Source organism: Lycorma delicatula, chromosome 2, assembly GCF_047948215.1.
Source record: "Lycorma delicatula isolate Av1 chromosome 2, ASM4794821v1, whole genome shotgun sequence".
NCBI lineage: Eukaryota > Metazoa > Arthropoda > Insecta > Hemiptera > Fulgoridae > Lycorma > Lycorma delicatula.
Window position 1 is genome coordinate 147,242,765 of NC_134456.1, and position 20,985 is coordinate 147,263,749.

Genomic DNA, 20,985 nt, shown 5'->3' on the forward strand with positions numbered 1-20,985 from the left:
CTTAGGTTTGGTCAACTTAATGCCCAGGGTGCTTATGTAGACCAGGTTGAGTTAGGTGAGGTTGCAGAGAGACAGAACCTCGATATGGTACTTCTGCAGCACCCATATGTAATTATGGGTGATCTGCCAGGCTTTCATAGCTGGAAAACGTTTTGTGTAGGGCATACCTGTATGTCTGCTATTCTATGCAGGAAGTCACTTGATAGTGTCTTTATACGGCAGATTTCTGACACTCATCATGTTGTGGTCAGACTTGCCATTCCCAGACAGAACCTTACAGTTTTAGCTCATATTTCAAATACAAGGACCCCCACTGGGGAACATTTAGCGAGATGGGACAGGATCCATCATACTGTGGGTGATGGTCCAATCCTTATTGGAGCCGATGTTAATGCAAAGTATCATTTCTGGCACAGTGGGATCACTGATCATGATGGTGACTTAATTGAAAATTTCATTGCACAGCATAATTTTGAGGTCTTTAAAGTTGCAGACCAGTTGGCCTTATGTCAGTATGGTTAACAGACGAAGGGTCTTTTCAGGTACAAATATTGACATTACCAGTGGTGGGGACATCCCTAGCAGGAGCCTTGACTGGTCTGTGGTCAATGACTGTTCTAGTGATCATTAATTGATACTTTTTGAAATAACAGATGCGCTGCGCGATGGTCATAAGGGACACTTTCCTGTTAAGGGGCGCTTCCTGAATAGAAAGGTGGACTGGCCGAAATTCTCATCTTTGTTGGAGTCCATACTGGAGATTTTTTCTCAAGACCTTGACAGCCGGCCATTAGATGTTCTGATATCAATAGGTTATTTACCTTGGAAATGTAGCATTCCTTACACCCATTAGCCAAGATTGGCTAATGAGTGATGATCTATTGGTTTGACTCCGGCTATAATACAGACTGCCTCCTGCAAGACTGTTCTATAACCACCTATAACAGCCAGCAAGAGGAGTCACTGGGCCTGCAGAAAAATATCTGCATAACATTAAAAAGCCAAGTGGTGAGCCCAGACAGGTGCAGCATGTAGCATAATAGCCGAAAATTTTACTTCTGCGGTGGTGGTGGTGGCGGCTGAAGCTGCCATTCCTAGTCACTGACCGGGAATGTATATCTGGTTGGTGATCTTGGAATCTTACAACAATAAAGCAGTCTATGAACTGACTCAGAAGGATTGCTCAACAAGAGGGTTATCCCGATCAGTGTGTGGTCCTAACTGCAGATTACAGAGGAAGGAGGAATAGGTACTTTTATATCATTGGGTCCACCAAGCATAATTCCTGGTGCTCCTTTGTTCAGGAACAAGCGAATAGAGACCATTCGGGCATTGTATACAGAGCCCTTGGGCATAAGCACAAGAAAGATGTCCTCATGTCAGCTTTGTCGACCCACAAGAGTGGGTAATAGATAAGGACCATGTTCTTAATATTTTGTTGAATGATTTGCTCTCGCATGACACTATGGTAGCTGAGGTTTCATACCACCAGCGTGTCAGACGTGTCAGAAAGTCGCATCTTTAGAGACAGACTTACAACCTTCTGAGATCACTGAGGCGGAGGTGCGTCAGGTGATCTGCAGTGTGGCACGGCACAAGGCCCCATATAATTCTATCATAGTGGAGTTCTTTATCCAAGCACTTCCAGCAGTTCTTGGTTCTCTAATTAGAATTTATAATAGGTTGCTCTTTGCTGGCCACTTTCCGGGGTGTTGAAAGTGTGGAGACTTGGTATTATTGTTCAAAGGTGGCGACAAACATCCTACTGGTAGTTCTTACTGTCCACTAATGCTCTTTCCTGTGATTGGTAAGGTTTTTGAGAAGGTCCTACATTTGTGTATTAATGTTGGATTGGTCACTGATCATTTGCTAATGGAAACCAGTATGGTTTCCAACCGGGCAAGGGTACTGAAGATGCCATACTAAAGGTGATGTATATGGCTTCCTCTAGTTCATGCAAATATGTATTGGGAATTTTTCTGGACATATCCGAGGCATTTAATAACTTATGGTGGCCCTCTGTCCTGTTTTAGATGAAGAAGCGTAAATGGTCACAAAATGAATTAGAAGTGCTCTCAAGTTATTTCAGCCATCGGACTGTTTTCCCACGTGATGGTGGCTCAAAGGTTCGTAAGACCCTAACTATAGGATATCCTCAGGGCAGTGTTCTGGGTCCCTTTCTTTGGATTATAGAATTCGATTCCATGTTGCATTTGAGGTTGCCATGTAGTTGTCGTGTCATCGCTTATGCTATGATATACTTCTACTGATTGAAGGGGATTCGCGTAACGAAGTAGAGTTCCAAGCTGCTCATGCTTGTGAGACACTCTAGCTGTGGAGTTTCCAACATAAAATGATTTTCAGCCCAGAGAAAACCATAATGATGTTGCTTAAAGATCGATTGGCTGCTTCCTGACAAATCCGGGTTCAGATGGCTGATCTCCCCATTCGGTATGTTGCGGCTCAAAAGTACCTGGGTGTTATCCTTGATGAGAATTTTTAATTCAAGGAACATCTACAATATGTAGTAAAAAAGGCCACTGGTGCTTTTTATGGAATCTGTAGTCATTCATCCCGATTGGGAGTTGAATTACCATACCATGCGTATCCTTTACAAAGGTGTCAATGAGGCTATTATGCTATATGCTGCACCTGTCTCGGCTAACCACTTGGCTTTTAGATGTTATGCAGACATTTAGCTGCAGGCCCAGCAACTCCTCTTGCTGGCTTTATAGGTGGTTATAGAACAGTCTCATGGGAGGCAGTCTGTATTATAGCAAGAGTCATACCAATAGATATCTTGGCTAATGAGTGTAAGGAATGCTACATTTCCAAGGTAAATAACCTATTGACATCAGAATGAAAGCAGGCAGCCTCAGGGCTACATTCCAAGCCCCTCAGGGCTCAGAACAAAGGGGGTGGTGTGGCAACCAGTAACGTGCTGGGTGTCTTCCCCTACAGGGTTGGGATAATATTAAGGACCTCTGGTGGCAGCAAGATGAAGCACCGCCACACTATCCCTTACCAGTGCAAGAGCAGTTGAACAAAACATTCCTTGACACCACTGAATTTTTTCTTCTGGAGTCTTTTAATAGACAAAGTGTATCAACATCGCAAACACAATTTGACCAAGTTACAGGCAGCTATCACAGAAGAGTTTCATAGAATACCAGTAAGCTCTGTGAACTGCTTGTAACAATGTTGCTCTTTGCCTCCAAACATGTAACAATTTTTTCTCCATGGCATGGTCCTGCCAATGCATTGGCAGAACATGCCATGGAGAAGAAAGATTTAAACATTGTAGGTTTGAGATTAAGATGTTTATGTTCATGTAAATAAAACATTACATTATGTTGTAAATAAAATTGCTAGTTTCTTTACTACAATCTGTGAAACATCATTATTTATATAATTATAGGCTGTGTATGTGCACGCATACGTGTAACATCATAATGTAACGCTTGTGGAAAGCATATTATGTTACAAAAGTAGTAAGAGAAACAAGTAATACCATGGAAGGTTTAGCAGAGTCTACAGAACCTTTTTCTATATAGAAAAACATGTACATCAACAAGAAGATAACACTATCTATTAAACTGGAATAAACATATGATCTACTTTAAAACCAAGAAATAATGTAATGTTATTTTATTTATTTATTATAATAAGGCAATAGTTTCATGATTAAAAGATTAAAAATAATTCTGTCCACTGAAAAATCCATTTGGTCACGCACAAGTTGAAAATAAATTTGAGATTGAATTAATCTGAGATAAAAGTGTGAAAAGTTAAAATACCATTCAATGTTGATTACATAAATATTTTATGATTATTTGGGCATTATTTTTGTATCATTATTTTGGGCAATATTTTCTCATGAAAATTTAATCTTTATTTCTTTAATAAGTCAAACATTTTTTGTAAATCTTTATTAGCATTGTAGACTGTCAAAAAAAGTTTCAGAATAATATCAAACAGCCTTCCAAGAATAAATTGTATATAATATGCTGCAAATGTTATGTGGGTAATTTTGTTATCCATAATCAGTGGCGGCTCGTAGCTTAAATTAGTGGGGGTGCTACTCGAAATTTTTTTTCTGGGTCTTTTCAAGTCCATGGTTAAAAGTTTTCTTTAAAATAAAAGAATTGAAAAAAAAATAATCAAATAGAATAGCTGGAAGCAGGATAATATTCTAATTCTACACTTTAACACATTCAAAAATATGATACACGGTTTTTAAGCACAACAGACGCAGAGTAAAAAAAAATTATCTTCCACCAGCATGCCAGGGTCAGAACTGCAGGAGCAACAGTGCTCTCTCTCCCTCACAGCCTCACATGCAGCTTCCTATGTGCACATGAGCACAACAGCCAAACACCACGCCGCTAGAACTGTGAGGCGAACAGTTCCATACAAAGATTTTTGTACCTTTTTCATAAACTTTGGGATGGCTACTGACAATAAGCTTAAGGATTATATGTTGTACAAGTATAAAGATAGAATTAAAGAGAAAAGTACTAATTATATTAAATATTATCGATAATATCAAGTAGAAATAGGGGATACTGCATTTCCATAGTGCATATATGCAAGACACCACTGTCCATAATTCTATTCTATTAACTTTTCTATACTAATTGTTTTTAGAGTTACAAGAAAAAACTGATAAAAGAGTACTTTCCCAGTTACTTTCATAAATTTAACAAATTCTACTCACATAGATATGTTTTACGCATACTTTTTTAGCCTAAATCAAATAAGTTTCAGTGTATTGTTAATGAAAACCACAAGTTGACAGCCCTTTAGTTCTGAATTTATATTGTGAATATAATTATTCCTCCTCCCAAGTCAATTTGTAACATTATTAAGACTAAGATTCAGACTATTAACGCTATCCCATCTACCTTCTTAATCGTTCAGTCTGACAGACCATTAACACACTCAGTGCTGTTGTCAAATCATGTTGTATGATTCAGTAAGTGTGCATCTGTGAAGTGTGACTGTGTCAAGGCATAATCAACATCAACAAAGCAAGCCTCTCTGTTATCCCCATTTCCAGCAGTGAAGTTGTACATTAGTTTGGTTAGTCATACTGTGAGAGTTGTTTCTCAACATTAATGGTGTTGATTTGAGTTAAAAACATTTGTTTTCTTAGTATAATAGAATAATTCCTTCAAAGGAGAATTTTCGTTAACATTTCTCAGTTTTTTCCCAAATATTTCTTACTTTAATTTCTGAATTACTTAGAAAACTATAAAATAATTTTAAAGATGCATTACATATTCTAAATAATAAATAAATAAACCCCAATCTGAAAAAATTCAATATCAGAAAACGATAATCTTTAAAAAAATATTTCCTGTTCATAGAATATTTTACAAATATTTATAGTTTTCTACTAAGATTAAAGAAATTTACATACACTGTATTTCATTTTATTGCCTTTTAATGTTTCACCTAATTATTTTGATTTTCACAAAAGTCTTTTATCAGTTTAGTTAAAAAAAAATACAGATACAAAAATTATCCTGCAGGACATTTAAAATAATATTAGACTAGATGAAACATATTTATTTGCAATCTCTCTGAAATACCATTATGCGCAGTCCACAATGACTGCAATAAGAAGAAAATCATTGAGAATAAATTATAATATAAATACAATTTTTTCTGTTAAGGCTGATGGAAAATGAGATACCCATTCTACTTCAAGAGCAACTGATTCAGATTTAGATTAATGGGTCCTTCAATTTTTCATCTTTTATTGAAAAATATTAAGTACAAATAACTCTGTTTTTTAAACCTCATTTTAGTTTGTTTATTCTTATGTCATAATTCTGTTTCTTTTTTTAAATTATTTTATTATTATTACTAAAAACAAAGTATCTGTGGTCATGGCACTTAATTAATTGTCTTTATATTGTTATGTTTTAGTACTTTTGTTTTAATATACTTGTTTATTTACTGTTTATTTTTTAGATAATAATTCAATTTTTTTATCTATTTTCCAAGGTATTCTCCATAAAAATATTTCACCTAAATATCTGAGCATAAGTTTAGCAATAAAAAATATTTACCAAAACTCCAGTAATTAGAAACACATTACATAAACTAGAAAAAAAACCTATATTTACTTATTAAAAAAACTGTCAGTTTGAAAGATTAATAAAGAAAAATGAATTAACAGGCATAAATACATTAAGAGATCGCCAGAGAGAGTTCAACAACAGAACATAACAAATACTAAATGTAATGCCCTGTCGAAAGTGCTGTGACATTGACATTTTTTATAATATTTTTGGCTATTTCAGATAAAAAACTATCTCTAAATAATATAATTCAAAACTTCACTAAAACTTCATAGAGCATAAAATTCACAGGCATGAAGGGTCAGCTTTTAATTAAAATGGCAATAGTGAATGTGTTACTGCAACAACATTTTTCTTCTTATTTCTGTCTATCTGTACTAATCTTTCTTCCACCATACAATCGCTGTAATATTCCTCCCAACCCAACATTGACCAATGTTTTTTTGGTAATCTTATACAACATTTTTAATTACCTTTTTTTTTTATAATCTTAGTTTATTGAACTATCAAATAGATATATTAGATATTATTCTAGTTATTAGACATATTCCAGATATTGTTGAACTAAAGGTCATTCTTATAAATAGCTGTTTATCAACAACCAAAGAATTAGACAACAGAATATGAAGAAATAAATACTGGAAAAGATCTAAACAAAGTTAAAATGTTAATATCATTACATCATACATGATTAAAAAACTGAAATTAAATATAACTAGAGCATTAGTGTTAATACTTAGGGTTTATTACGCTATATAAACTAGATTTATGAAAACATTCCAACTTACATTAACCAATATAATACACACTTACATCAAAATTTCCTCTTAATTTCAACACCAAAGCCTGAAACATGAATAAACACATAATTTAGTCTTCTTTAAAAATAAATCTAAGTTAATGAATACTGGTGAAAATCATGCAAATCAAGATTTATTAATTACAAAAAATAAATACATATTTGTTTCATTTACATTCTATTTGAAAACAAAATTAAAATACTGTGTAAAAATGAGAGATATATACTACTAACAAGCCAATATGATAGCTGTCATTTAGAGTACAAGATATTTTGCACAAGTCTAACACTTTTTTTTTAACTGAAATTTCATTGGAAAAAGCAGGGCAATTTTTTAATTAATTATTTTGACAAAGCATGGATCTACCTTAGTTGCTAAACAGTAAGTGATAGATTGGAATGATTCTTATAATCTACATGTCTTCCAAAACAAACAGCATTAGGTGTAATATATCTCATCTATAAGATTACACTCTTTTCTGAGACCGTACCATTTTGGGATATTTTTAAAATATATATACGAGGTCTGTTCAGATAATAACCGAACATTTTTAATTACGTGCCAACAGAAATATTTAGTGACATGTGATTGGCAGCATTGTGTTCCACATAACCTCCTCTGTAATCACATGTTCTTGGATTATTGATATCTCATTTAGTTTTCGTGTTACTATTATTTGAGTGCAATGTGTTTAACTGTTGGTAGCGATTTTTGTAATGTGCAATTTTTGAAAGCAAATGTATAATGTAAAATTTTGTGTGAAACTGGGGAAAACTTTCACCGAAACCTTTTAACTTTTAAATTAAGCTTACGGAGATGATGCTCTGGGTCACACGCAATGTTACAAATGGTTTTCACAATTTAAAAGTAGTCATCAGTTAATTGAAGATGACCCTCGACCAAGAAAGCCTTTGATTTCAACTGATGACACCCACGTTCAGAAAATCAATATTCTGGTCTGGTGACCAAAATGCATGGTGGTGGTCTGTTGATCTGGTGTGCGCAAATCACCGATTGACTATCAGAGAACTTGCAGAAGAGGTTATTATCTCAATTGGATCATGCCATAATATTTTGACTGAAAAACAGAACATGCTTTGAGTTGCAGCAAAGTTTGTTCCTCATTTGATGACCAAACAACTGAAAGAACATCCAGTGGATGTTTGTCGCAACTTTTTGAACAAGCCGATAACGATGAAACATTCATGCAAAGGATCATAAAGGGAGACAAAAGCTCTGTTTACAGCTATGACAACAAGACAAAAGTCCAATCACCACAATGAATTGGCAATGGAACTCCATGCTCCAAGAAAGGACATCAGTCTTGACCCACTATCAAAGTGATGCTCTCTGTTTTTCCAATTTTAATGGAATTGTGAATTTTAAATTCTTATCTCAAGGTGAAACTGTGAATAGCATATACTATCAAGGCATTTTACAACAGCAACATGAAAAAATTCACAAAAAGAGTTGTGATGAGACAACTCATGGTTCCTTCACAACAATGTGCCCGCATGCTCAGCTTTGTCAATTTATCAGTTGACTGTCCTCCTTTAGCCTCCCTACTTGCCAGACCTGGCTCCTTGCAATTTTTCTTATTTCTGAAATTAGAATTAGTGATGAAAGGATGCTGTTTTGAGATTAATGATGACATTAAAGCAAATTCATCAAAGGCCATTTCAAATCATGCTATCCCAGGACTGCTTCGCTAAGTGAAAACACCACTGGGAAAAGTGTGTGAACAGGGGAGGCAAATACTTTGAAGGGAACAAGAACCACTAATCTATAAAATTAACAATACATTAAAACAATAAAGTTTGGTTATTTTCTGAAGATGTTGTTTGTGTGTGTGTGAGCGCTATATATATATATATATATATATATATACACACAAATGTAACTGAATAAAAAGTATTTTTTCAATCAACATAAGAAAATTTTATAAAATTCATTGCAGCTTTTTGTCAGAATTTGTTGTATAATTTCAAATATAAAATGACTAATATATATTTTTAAATTTGAGTTTCTAAAATCAAACATAAATGAATTTCTCAAGACATTCTTTTTACCTTGGGCTTATGGGTTTTTAAATAACTATATATTCATTTTTTTCTCTACATTTGGAACTTTTTCAGATTTCTGCAGTACACATATACAGATTAATATTTTAAATTATAAACAATTCCCTATATTATTTAAAAATATTACACTATTTTTTTTATAAATGAAAAAAAAAGTTTAATCAAAATCATTTATGCATATATTAACACAGTTGTCCATAACATGGTTTTAACTAAAATATTGTGAAATTATTTTTGACCTGTTTAAAATTTATTTACTGAGAAAAAACCAAGGATGAGAATTTTTTTAAATAGTATATATAGAAATTCTGGGAAAACGTCACAGTATGCACCAAGGATCAGTGTTGGGAGCAATACTTTTCTTAATTTTCATAAATGATCTAAGTAATGCAAATTTCCATGGTCATGAAACATAATTTGCAGTTGATGCAACTTTCTGTTATGTAATGGACGAACAGGATGATATAAAATATGTATTGAATTTGTATTTAATGGAAATTTAAGAGTAATTCATAAGAAACACCTGTTTTAAAGCCCAGTAAAAGTGAACGGTATAAATTTTGATTTAGAAATGAGAAAAATTGTACAAACCCTAAACTAATTAACTAACAGTGTAAAATATTTGGGGATAATACTTGATCAAAGAATTAATTAAGAAAATCATGCAACTAAATTAAATCGCAATATTGCAAGACTGTTTTATTGCTTCTAAATATGTGTAATAATCACATGCAAGCTTTTCACTTTTCTTTGGTACATAACAGGATTGATCATGGATTACCATACTGCAGAGATACCTATGAATCAAGCATAAATCCAGTAGCTCTCAAGCAAAGACTTTTTTGAGACTAATTATGAAAAGGGGAAACGAATAGAAATCTCAACCTTTATATTTTATGCAAAAAAAATCCTTCCATAAAATACATGTTTGTGTACAAGATCCTGAAATGGTTGTACAATGAAGAGAAAATCTTCATAATCAGAGAAATGAATACAGAGATTTTTTTTTGTCTTCAGTCATTTGACTGGTTTGATGCAGATCTCCAAGATTCCCTATCTAGTGCTAGTCGTTTCATTTCAGTATACCCTCTACATCCTACATCCCTAACAATTTGTTTTACATATTCCAAAACTGGCCTGCCAACACAATTTTTTCCTTCTACCTGTCCTTCCAATATCAAAGCGACTATTCCAGGATGCCTTACTATGTGGCCTATAAGTCTGTCTCTTCTTTTAACTATATTTTTCCAAATGCTTCTTTCTTCATCTATTTGTCGCAATACCTCTTCATTTGTCACTTTATCCATCCATCTGATTTTTAACATTCTCCTATAGCTCCACATTTCAAAAGCTTCTAATCTTTTCTTCTCAGATACTCCGACTGTCCAAGTTTCACTTCCATATAAAGCGACACTCCAAACATATACTTTCAAAAATCTTTTCCTGACATTTAAATTTATTTTTGATGTAAACAAATTATATTTCTTACTGAAGGCTCGTTTCGCTTGTGCTATTCGGCATTTTATATCGCTCCTCCTTCGTCCATCTTTAGTAATTCTACTTCCCAAATAACAAAATTCTTCTACCTCCATAATCTTTTCTCCTCCTATTTTCACATTCAGTGGTCCATCTTTGTTATAATACAGAGATATGCTTCATAATGTTGATTATTTGCTTGTGCCTAGGCAAATAAAATGTTCAACACAAAATTGACGTGATTTTTGTCACTTAGAATTTGCAAAAAAAAGGAACAAAATTTACAAAAAGTAAGAAGATGGCTTTTATCACTATATTTTTTGGTGGAAATAATTAGAAAACTTTTTACAGATATATCATCACAGATTAAATTAGTTTAAGAATCATATTCTTCAAGTATTAATGTATCTGAAATATGTAATGGATCAACTCTTCAGATTTAGTTTTAACTGTGCAATGGTATTAATTTTGAATAACATAATTTGCATGCAAGTGCGCATGCATGTGGTTACATGTCTGTAATAACTAGTCATCTACTGAAGATGGAACTTCTAAACAGGCTTTATATAAGAGATCCTATATTTTCTCAAGAATATGAAGCATGCATAGGGTTTCCATATTTTCGGTGAGCGAAACTGAGACAGTTGTATGTTGGCCTACCTAATAGATATGAACCTCTCCACCAAGAAAATGGATGCTCCAAGAGCCCTTCTCCACAAATATTAAAAAATTCACACTTGAAAAAATTGTTTATTACTTACTAAATTAAAATAATTACAATATTGTTTTAAGTTAGACACAAAATAACAGAAAATAAGACAAATAACATTCCAACATTCATATTCATGAATTACAAGTCTCTACAGCTGCGGTAGCGGGCTGAATAGATTCACTTTGAGTACTAGTGTACCACTCGTATTTCTCAGACGACTTCACAGCTTTTGTAAGGTGGTGGTTTATTTTTCACATAAATGTAAAACTCAACACAGGTTTTGTTGAAGTTATTCTGACAAATTGGTAAATTTTGAAAGGCGTTGCATTCATCAGTCCACTGAGATATCATTGAAAAAACTCTCTCCACATATGCATTGTGAGCAGGTATTGAAAATAAGTACTGGCACATTTTTAACAAGTGAGAATATCGACACTTATCCATACTGTCAAAGCACCTAATCCACTTTTCATTTGAATTTAAATTCTACCATTTACGCTCTTCTTTGTCATGCTGTTGGTCCGTAAAACTGTAACCGTGCTCTTTAAACAAAATAATGATCAAAAACTTCACTTTCTGGGAAGAAAATGTTCTTTGAGGTAAAACAAGCCAGAGTATTTTCTATTTGACCCCAATCAGGGATTGCCTTTGGCATCACCCAGTCGAAGATGAATGAAAGCTGAAGGGACTAATTCCACTTATCCAAATAACCATAAACTATCCGAAAAAAATCCTTACATTCCCCAGTAAACTTCTTATCACTTTCTTTCCCTACAGCAATTATTTCTTTCGTTTTAAACTTGATAAAGAGATTCTTCTCATTTTTTATGAGCCTTCAAAGTTTCATTGAGGACTGATTTAACCTCAATAACTGAAATATTTGAAAATTCAACTGTTTTTATTTTTCAATGAAATAAAGTCAGCTGATTGTGGAGAAACCACAGATAGGCTTCACACACTGTGGTTGAGAAAAAATTCAGGAGTATCTTAGGGGATTTTCCTGACTGAGGAAGTACACCTTCAAAGTTTCTCAGAAACTTAAAATGCAATCAATTGCAAGCATAAGCTACACCCTTCTTGTTCTAGTGTGGAAAAGCAGTGGTTTGTAAGGTATGTCAACAAATTCACAAAAACTTTTAAGCTCTTCAGTTGGTTGTAAAAATAGAGAAATCATTGGAGTTTGACAATTATTGTTTCAACATCCACAGCAAGGACATCAACTGCACAAGAAACTGTGTGTGCAATAAATATGCAGGACATCCAATCCCCTCTATGCCTTTCCCCAAATTACCTTGTTGTTCATGGAAAATGTTTTACCCCTTTGCGATTTGCACCTCCAAAATTGGTGTTTGTGTTATCACCTCAAAATGACATCTTTCAGTGATAAAATCTTTATTATTTTAATGGTTACATCATCATCTTCTTTAATGTGTTGAACAACAGGAGGAAATATTTTTTCTGCTATATGGTTGCTAGCATTGGTTGAAACCTCATAAAATAAATTTTTTTATAATTCTGAAACACAAATACTAACTGAATGCAGAGAATGACACATTAATAATAAATGCAGTAGCTTTAGTGAGCACTGTAAATTGTTTTGCTGCGACCTTAGAGTCAGGATAAGTAGTCAGATTTAACTTATTTGAACAATCAATTGATTTGAAAGAGTGATGGTGTTTCACAACATGGTACACTGTTATAAGCTCAGCAGCAGCTACCATTATATCTTCTTTGGAAACCTTTTTCACAAAAAATCGCCAATCAGCTTAGAAGAATCACACTGTGCATGCTACTTTTATGTTTGTTTGTTTTTAAGTGGTCTAACTAATCAGCTCTACCGCTGTGACTTAATAAAATGCAGCTGTTGCAAAAAGAACAATACACCTCTTCTTCATTCCTCCTCCTTTTAACAAAACTCCACTCTAGAATATTCTTCTCTGAGATGACATTTAAGTTTTGGCATTGTACATGCACACACAATACACCATAACAACTTAAATATGTACGCAATGAAATAGGCTAAAACTCCAAAATAACACTGACTGTTGGTGAGCAGTGAAGTGACTGCCCTTGATTTGGCTTTTGTTTTGGTTTGATGTCTGCAGACATCTGCGCACAGGCCATAGGTTGTCAACCCTCAACGCATGAATTTCCCTAAAGTAGAGCGAAATCTTTCTTCTACAAAAGTTTTACCCTCACACATTTACAATATTTACTAAACCAGGACAATTTGATGTTCGAAAAAGCCATCTCAGGACACCAAGGCATTGAGGGCAAACCCATTGAGTGGCAGTCCCAGAAAACCAAGACATATGTCATCTCTAAGTATGTGTAACTTGTTAGGTCTTTGAATGTTATGGACAAATTCAAGGCTATAATTATAATAACTAATTATAAATTGCCTATAATTGTTATGCCTAGAAAAAATGTTAAGAACTAAAGTATTTGAACTTAAATACATATTTCTAATAGTAATGACATTCTCTTTAATTTTACTTCTTAAAAAGAATGATATACTGGTCTATATAAAATACTACATTAAAATGAAATAAATCATTGCAATGACTGTAAGATCAACAGGCAAAGATAGTTAAATTTAAAATATATAACTCCACAGTAATTTCTGCATGAAACCAATATAACCTGATTATAATTGAATTTTTTCAGATCTTGATGTTTATAACTGCTTCTAAATTTAAAAAAAATTTTGGCATTGAAAAATTCTTAAAGGATGTATATATACAAACAAACATATGTTGGCCTGTCTTATTTTTCGCTATTAGATGGACCATTTGGATAAAATTTGGCACAATCATTTCTATATATGACACACTGATGCCATTTGGTGTAATCGGTCAAGGGAATAAGGAAATATGGACCTTACGGGTCCCGTACCTCAAAATTTTACTCAAAGGATATGAAAATTTTTTCAAAAAGTTTAATGCTGCCTCTTAGGTAGCTATGATAATTTCTGAAGGTATCTGGTCTCATCCCTCTATACAGGGATGAGGACAAAAAAAGCCATTTTCTTTTTAGTCCTTTCTGGATTCAAGTGACATTTTGTACAAACTATAAATGATTCCATTACATTAGTATGTCAGTTTATTTATGTATTCAGATATCATTCAGAAAGGAAATCCTAATTTTTTATCTTTTTTGTAAATTATCTTTTTGCCTGATATTTTCAGACTGGCTTAACTGATTTTAATGAAATTTTGTACAATTATTTCTGAATACAGGTATTTAATACCATTTAATCTTTGTTACAACTGGTCAAAGAGGTGAGATGATTTAGACACCACGGGTCTCATAACTCAAAATTTTATTAAGTTATATTGAGAGTAATTTTTTACTTGCATTCTTAAGATATTTTTATTTTCCTCCTAAGCAGTAGTCTGTTGAGTGGAAACCTCTCGGTAGCTGGCAAACTTTTACCAGTTTTATGGTATATATTTTTGTGTGGTTAAATATTTTATAATATTCATGTTGTTAAAATATGATCCTTTTTTACATGTAGAGTACTGCAAAGTTTGTAGTCAATGTTGGTGAATTTGTGGTTTGTGTCTGTAAGACACTTTGGAAATTGCTGATTATATGTTGCTATAGAACACTTTGAATTCTCTGCTGTATCTTTACAAAAAAAGTTTTAAAAAACCTCAAATTAGCTTGTTAAAATTCTTAAGTAGTTCTAATTGTAAATTAAAGAACATAATTATTTAATCTGTCTTTACTATAAATTAGCTCTTTTAAACTACTCTACACAAGAGTTTGTTGATTGCAAGCAAAAATTTCTGCAGAACTATCTATCCAGTTAATTTTTAGTCATTACTATGCTTCATTTATCTTTAATGTTCATATTCAAATTAGTATTTTTATGAGCCAGTATATCCATTTGTATGATTTTTACTAGTGTGTTATACATTAAATAATTGTAAACATTAATACTTATTAATATATAATAGTTTTATAATATTTTAGACATTATTTTTTATTAGCAGTTATGAGTTAGATTATTACAGATTGCATTATTAAGGATCAAATTTGCCTTTTTGTGAACTCACTAAGTCTTATTGAATAATTATTGGGCCATTCCTCAATGGAGTATTTGGCAGTACTTATCAAACAACAACCAACCTAAGAAAGGTTAGGAGATCCTTAGTATATATTTGAATAATGTATTCTACTTGTCTTTGTTAATTTAATATATCACTTTTGTCAGATTTTGTGAATATGTAAATTTCATATTGTTGTCATATGTTAAATTTTATTTTTCTGCATACTACATGAGCAAACAACATAGGTTTGAATCATATGAAATCTAAACATGTAAAACAAAAAAAGCTATTTTAGCCAAGCACAATGTAGATCAAATACATTTAAATTAAGAAAATTATTCACTTACAGGATTTCTTTATATCTTTAAGATGATACACATTTACAATCACACATACACTCCAAGCTATCTTTGGAAGAATTAATTTCATTAATTTGGAAATAATTTATGTAGTATAAGTGCCAACATGTTTTGGTGTTGTGACCACAAACAATTTTGAATACTCAGCAAGTGGTGGGGTTAAATACAGCTAAGACAGTTTTCACCTCTCTTTCATTATATTATATTTCTCAACATACATAAATATATTGTAGCAATAAAAATTCTCAATTAAGTCTTATATACAGCTTGTTAAACAATTAGAAAGTGTAAATAAAGATATTTTTGAACAGTGATTAGTGGTTACAGAAAATAACCACAAAAACTAAATACCTAAAAGGATAAGGAAAAACAATTTACATGGAAAATAAAAAAATTACAGAATTCTAAGATGAACTATATTTTCCCTCAAGCATCTGTCTTTAGGCGCCCATCTATTTGTAAAATAATTATTTTATTCACAATTTGCCAATTTGTTTTAGTCTTTCATATTTTCTATTATAAAAAATAATTATTCTACTTTGTGGCAAAACCACTGAAACTGTTTCCATTCTTTTATATTGCAAAGATTGGTATTTTGTAATGTCTGTAATTCATTTGGACAAATCAAATACCTCATCTGAGAATTCCTCCTATATAAAAAATTCCTATATAATATCCATTACATTCCTACATAATACTTCATGAAAGTATTAGCATATGGCTTACGAATGAAGAACATAAGAGGAAACAAATATCTTAATACCACAAAGGACTTATGTATCTATGCTGCAATATGACAACAGTGCTAATCCACACAGGCAAATAAGATATTATTTTCCATATGTGAATTCTGAGATAATATTTATATAGAAGATGTAGTAATTAAAACAACTTATCCAAAAATATAAGCGCTATAGTAAAATGCCAATAACTTATTTTTGTACTTGCAATGGAAAACTTTGAATAAAACTCTTTACAAATCTATATATCTCAACAACTCAAAAATTCTTATAAAATATATAATAAATTTCTCTGGTATTCAGCTCAAAAACATGGGCTAAATGAATAGTGGACAAACTTAGTTTGATGAACTCATGAGTTAAGAGACACAACTCTGTGTATTTCATTTGCTGAAAAGTGTTAAGTGAATTTTGTATTTTTTGACTACTGTAAAATAGTTGTCTACACAAAAAAAGGGCCATAACTAAGAAAAGTTGACTTTACTTGGGATGATTAGGATCATGCATAGATAATGGTAGTGCTAATTAGATAATGGTAGTGCTAATTAGATAATGGTAAATCTCTTTCCCTAACCTACAAATTACTATTCATAAAAATATCCAAAGAGTGAGAACACTTACAAGCAACTCACCTAAAACCCCCCTATACAAATCACTTAGTTACTACAACCTATAAAGGGTGAATCAAGATTAAATGAAAAAAGAATAAATAAATGAAGTTGGGGTTTGTTAATATATTATCACTAAATTCATTTAGAAGAAACATTTATATATCAAAATTTTAAATTACAAATATTTTAATCTGAAAAATAAAAGTAATATAGCAAACTGTGTATAATGTACAAAATTACAAATCTAAAATTTCCAACACAGGTTGTAAAATTAAATAATGCAGTTCAACTATTTTCCATTATATGGTTCTTCACAACCTCTAATCTACAGCGAATGTTAAAGAGAAAATAATACAGCAAAATAATTTTACTTAAAGATAGATGAGAGTAAAATTCCGGCCTAATAAAAGCCTATTGTGTATAAATTGTTGTTTAACAGCTAATAAGAACAGCAGTGTTTGGAAACACTGTAGTATTGGAAACTATACACCATCATTCTTCCGATTTATAGTGACTAACATTATATTACTGATTCTACCAACGTCTTAGTACATCATTTTTAATAGATGAACCATATAAACACTTCTAAATTGACTGTTATAAGAGAGTGTTTAAAAAGTCGACATCTGGTGTTGGTATTAATATTCTTCCCAACGAAATCTTAAAATACTATTAATAAATCAAGTTTTTATTGAATATTTCTATGGTTTTACACAAAGAAAAATATCTGTAAACATGCACTTTGAACCCGCAATGAATTGTTATGATATGATTGAGGCATCAAAAATATAATGTTACATTCTGCTATTGACAAATCTTTAACGGGCAAATCTTCTACATCACTTACTACACGAAATTAAAAAAAACTCAAAATTCTATAATCTATTTGCCTGAACTGGATGGACAGTTTGTAAAAATTCATAACCTAACAAAACATTAAAAGCAACAGTACCTTGGCCTACATTACAAATTATAACATTAACAACATGTTTATAGCAAAAATCAAACACTTCACAAATTATGGGAATTATAAAATATAAAAGGGATACCAAACAATACTTTACGAAAGCATTAGCAAATGGCTCATGAACAAACGTAAGAGTAAACAAACATCTTACTACCACAAAGCACTCATGATCTACACAAAGCTATCAAGCACTGTGATATGACAACAGTGCTAATCCACAGACGCTAACTGGATGTAATTTTTCAAATATGAATTGTGAGATAATATTTATCATAGAAGATGACGTAGATAAAAGAACTTATTCAAGAATATAAGTACCAATATAAAAAAAGTAAAATAACAATAACTACAACTTTCACAACTTTCGTTGTGAACCTGCAACGAAAAACTATGAATAAAAAAGTCTTAAATCCTCAACAAAATCGGTAAATAAACTTAGGGTAATGCAACATAAATAAATAAAACAAACTATATAGGTTAAATCATGTAATTATGGCAAACTGTAAATATATCTTTAAAATCTGAATAGATAACTTTATTTATTTTTAATACAATCGTGAATTCAAAAAATTCTTCAAAACAATTAAAATATATATATATTTTTTTTTAATGAAGTAATTCATAAAAATAAGCAAAGCAAAAATTCATTCTAACCAAAAAGTTCACTGAAGTACATTTTTAAAAAGAGAAAAAAATTTAACGAGATTGTTATAGGGTAACGGGAAAAGTTTTACAATAAACTTTTTCAAAGAATGAAAACATTTACTACGATATTAGCAGTTTAAAGTCAAACAGTTTTAAGTATTGGCATAGCCACAATCTGCGTGTACATGTAACTTTTCTTAAGACGACTTTGCTACGAAACTCATTACAGATTTACTTTTCGCCACGATTCTTTCAATTAAAGCTTTATAATGAAGTCATGCAGTGTAAAAGTTACAAGAAAACCATCAATAAAGTAAACTTAAGAGTGTTTATAAACTGCGCCTGTGCGCTACTAAAGCTGTATAAAAAAATATTAAAAATAAACCAACTTTTGTTAACTGCTGTACTACCTACCTGATGATTCTTGATGGCAACTTTTAAATTTAACTGATTCTTTCTAATGTCTTCTTGTAAAGGTTTCGATAAATCCATTATTTTATGAATTAAAATTAATATAAAGTACTTTAAAAACTCTTAACAAAAATCTGTGCACCATCCCAAACGACAAAAACAAATTCACCCCCACTCTACAAGTTGCGGCCGACAACCGAGACCTTGGTTAGCACAGTAGCGCTTTCTGTTGAAAACTAGATTAACTACAAACTTCTAAATGCCATTATCAATTTCCAATTAGAAATTTTATGGAATGCGTATTTTTATTGACAAAATGTTAAAAGTGGCTTGAATCAGTAGGATTGTATCAAATATAAAACCTAACTTTACTGTATATTTAATTACCATTTCAATAACCCTAATTCAAATAAAAATCAATAATAATGGCTCTTCAAAAAAGCGGGAACTAAGACATATTAACTACTTTGTAAAGCTAAGCGTTCCTACAAACTTTTAGTGGGTACCAAAAGTTCACTCCAGTTAACTAGACATATACTTTTTTCGGGCTTTGTAATGCCGGATTTTATGAAATGTTTTAAAAAATTAGATCTTTCGTTTGTGAAGATTCTGAGTAATTTCTCGCCACCTAGTATTACGACTCGTTCATTTTTTTTTAAATTGTTGCTGGTAAATTTATAGACAACAATTTTCTTTTCAGAAATGAATGATAAAAACTATCAAGTACTTTTAAAATTGCTGATCATTTAAATCGAATAAGCATTAAAACGTTTTAATATTACTTTTTTTTAAAATAAAACTGTAATTACTACACAAAAAATTGGATGGTAATTACGGGGCCGAATTATTAGTCCTTAGATGTAAAATTTTGACTATTATTTTATTAATGTAATTTAAGCATAATTCGTAATTCAAATGTTAAATAATTTGACTACTAAAAAAGTTATTTGTTTACAAACATTTTTTAACAGACTTCTGATAATCCTAGCATTGAATGATGCAGTGGGTAACGAAATCACTAATATAACCAATAGCGGAGCTTTCTAAAATTAATCTCGCCGTTTATCGGAGTGTATATCACACTGACATGAGTAGTAGAATGGGAACGTAGAAGAATCGATAAGTAAGCGGAAGAATGTAAACAAAACATGCTGTTGGCATGCACTCCTGTTGTATTGCTTAATTAATTTCTTATTACTATTTTATGTTATTTACAAGATTTATTTCCAGTATTCGCATTAGTCATTACAGATATGAACTGTTAATTATGTGCATGAAATAATCCGTTTCTGTCTAGAATTCTATATGCATCACCTAACCAAAAAAAAAATGTTTTGGAAACAATGATTGTAGAAATATAATTACTGTCATTTATTAAAATTTAGTTCTTTAATTAGTTGTATGAATAGTAATATTATTAGATTCTACATTTATATCGGAAATATAAATTCAATTAACTTTGCGTTTAATGTATACATATCAACTCTCGGCCTATTTTTGTTAAAGTTAGGTCACTGAACTTTCGCGACCACGAATAGGTACAGAGCTCTTAAAATATATCTGTTAGTAACTGAACGTTGGGCTTTTCATTCTGTTAAAAAATGAGTAGATTATTTAAATAAATATTTTTAAAATTCGTTCAATATAAGTTATCACGTCCTCAATCAGAATATAAAGTATTATAATAAAAGAAAGTAGGATTTGACCTATTTGTCTGCCCTTGACCTAGCCCAACACATTTTTTACGCTAATTAATAAAATGAAAATCTAAAAATATAATATTTTTATGTAATAACATCATGATTTTAATGTATAATTTATTAAATACGAATGCATGCATAAAAATTACTCAATTTAGGATGTTCATATTTGTTATAAAAAAAATTGTATTTCATACTATAAGGACTTCAGAAACCAAAATGTTTTAAAATATGTGATTATTTACATTATCAGTTGGTTCCCCTCCAGCCAAACCACTGCACTACATAATTGTCTTCTTACTCACTAAAATTTTAATTTTAAAAAGCAATTCATTAAAA

General features: G+C 31.6%; 1 protein-coding gene across 1 annotated transcript in view; it reads right to left on the bottom strand.

Moving 5' to 3' along the window:
- LOC142319306 (uncharacterized) overlaps positions 1-19,109 on the bottom strand; it is a 63,120-nt gene extending 44,011 nt beyond the window's left edge. Inside the window, exons 1-2 of the mRNA XM_075356426.1 lie at positions 18,950-19,109; positions 6,903-6,935 (exon numbers count right to left, since the gene is read on the bottom strand). Coding sequence (XP_075212541.1) covers positions 6,903-6,935; positions 18,950-19,027 — 111 coding nt within the window. The 5' untranslated portion in view covers positions 19,028-19,109. The remainder of the gene's footprint in view (positions 1-6,902; positions 6,936-18,949) is intronic.
- Between the last annotated feature and the right edge of the window lie 1,876 nt (positions 19,110-20,985).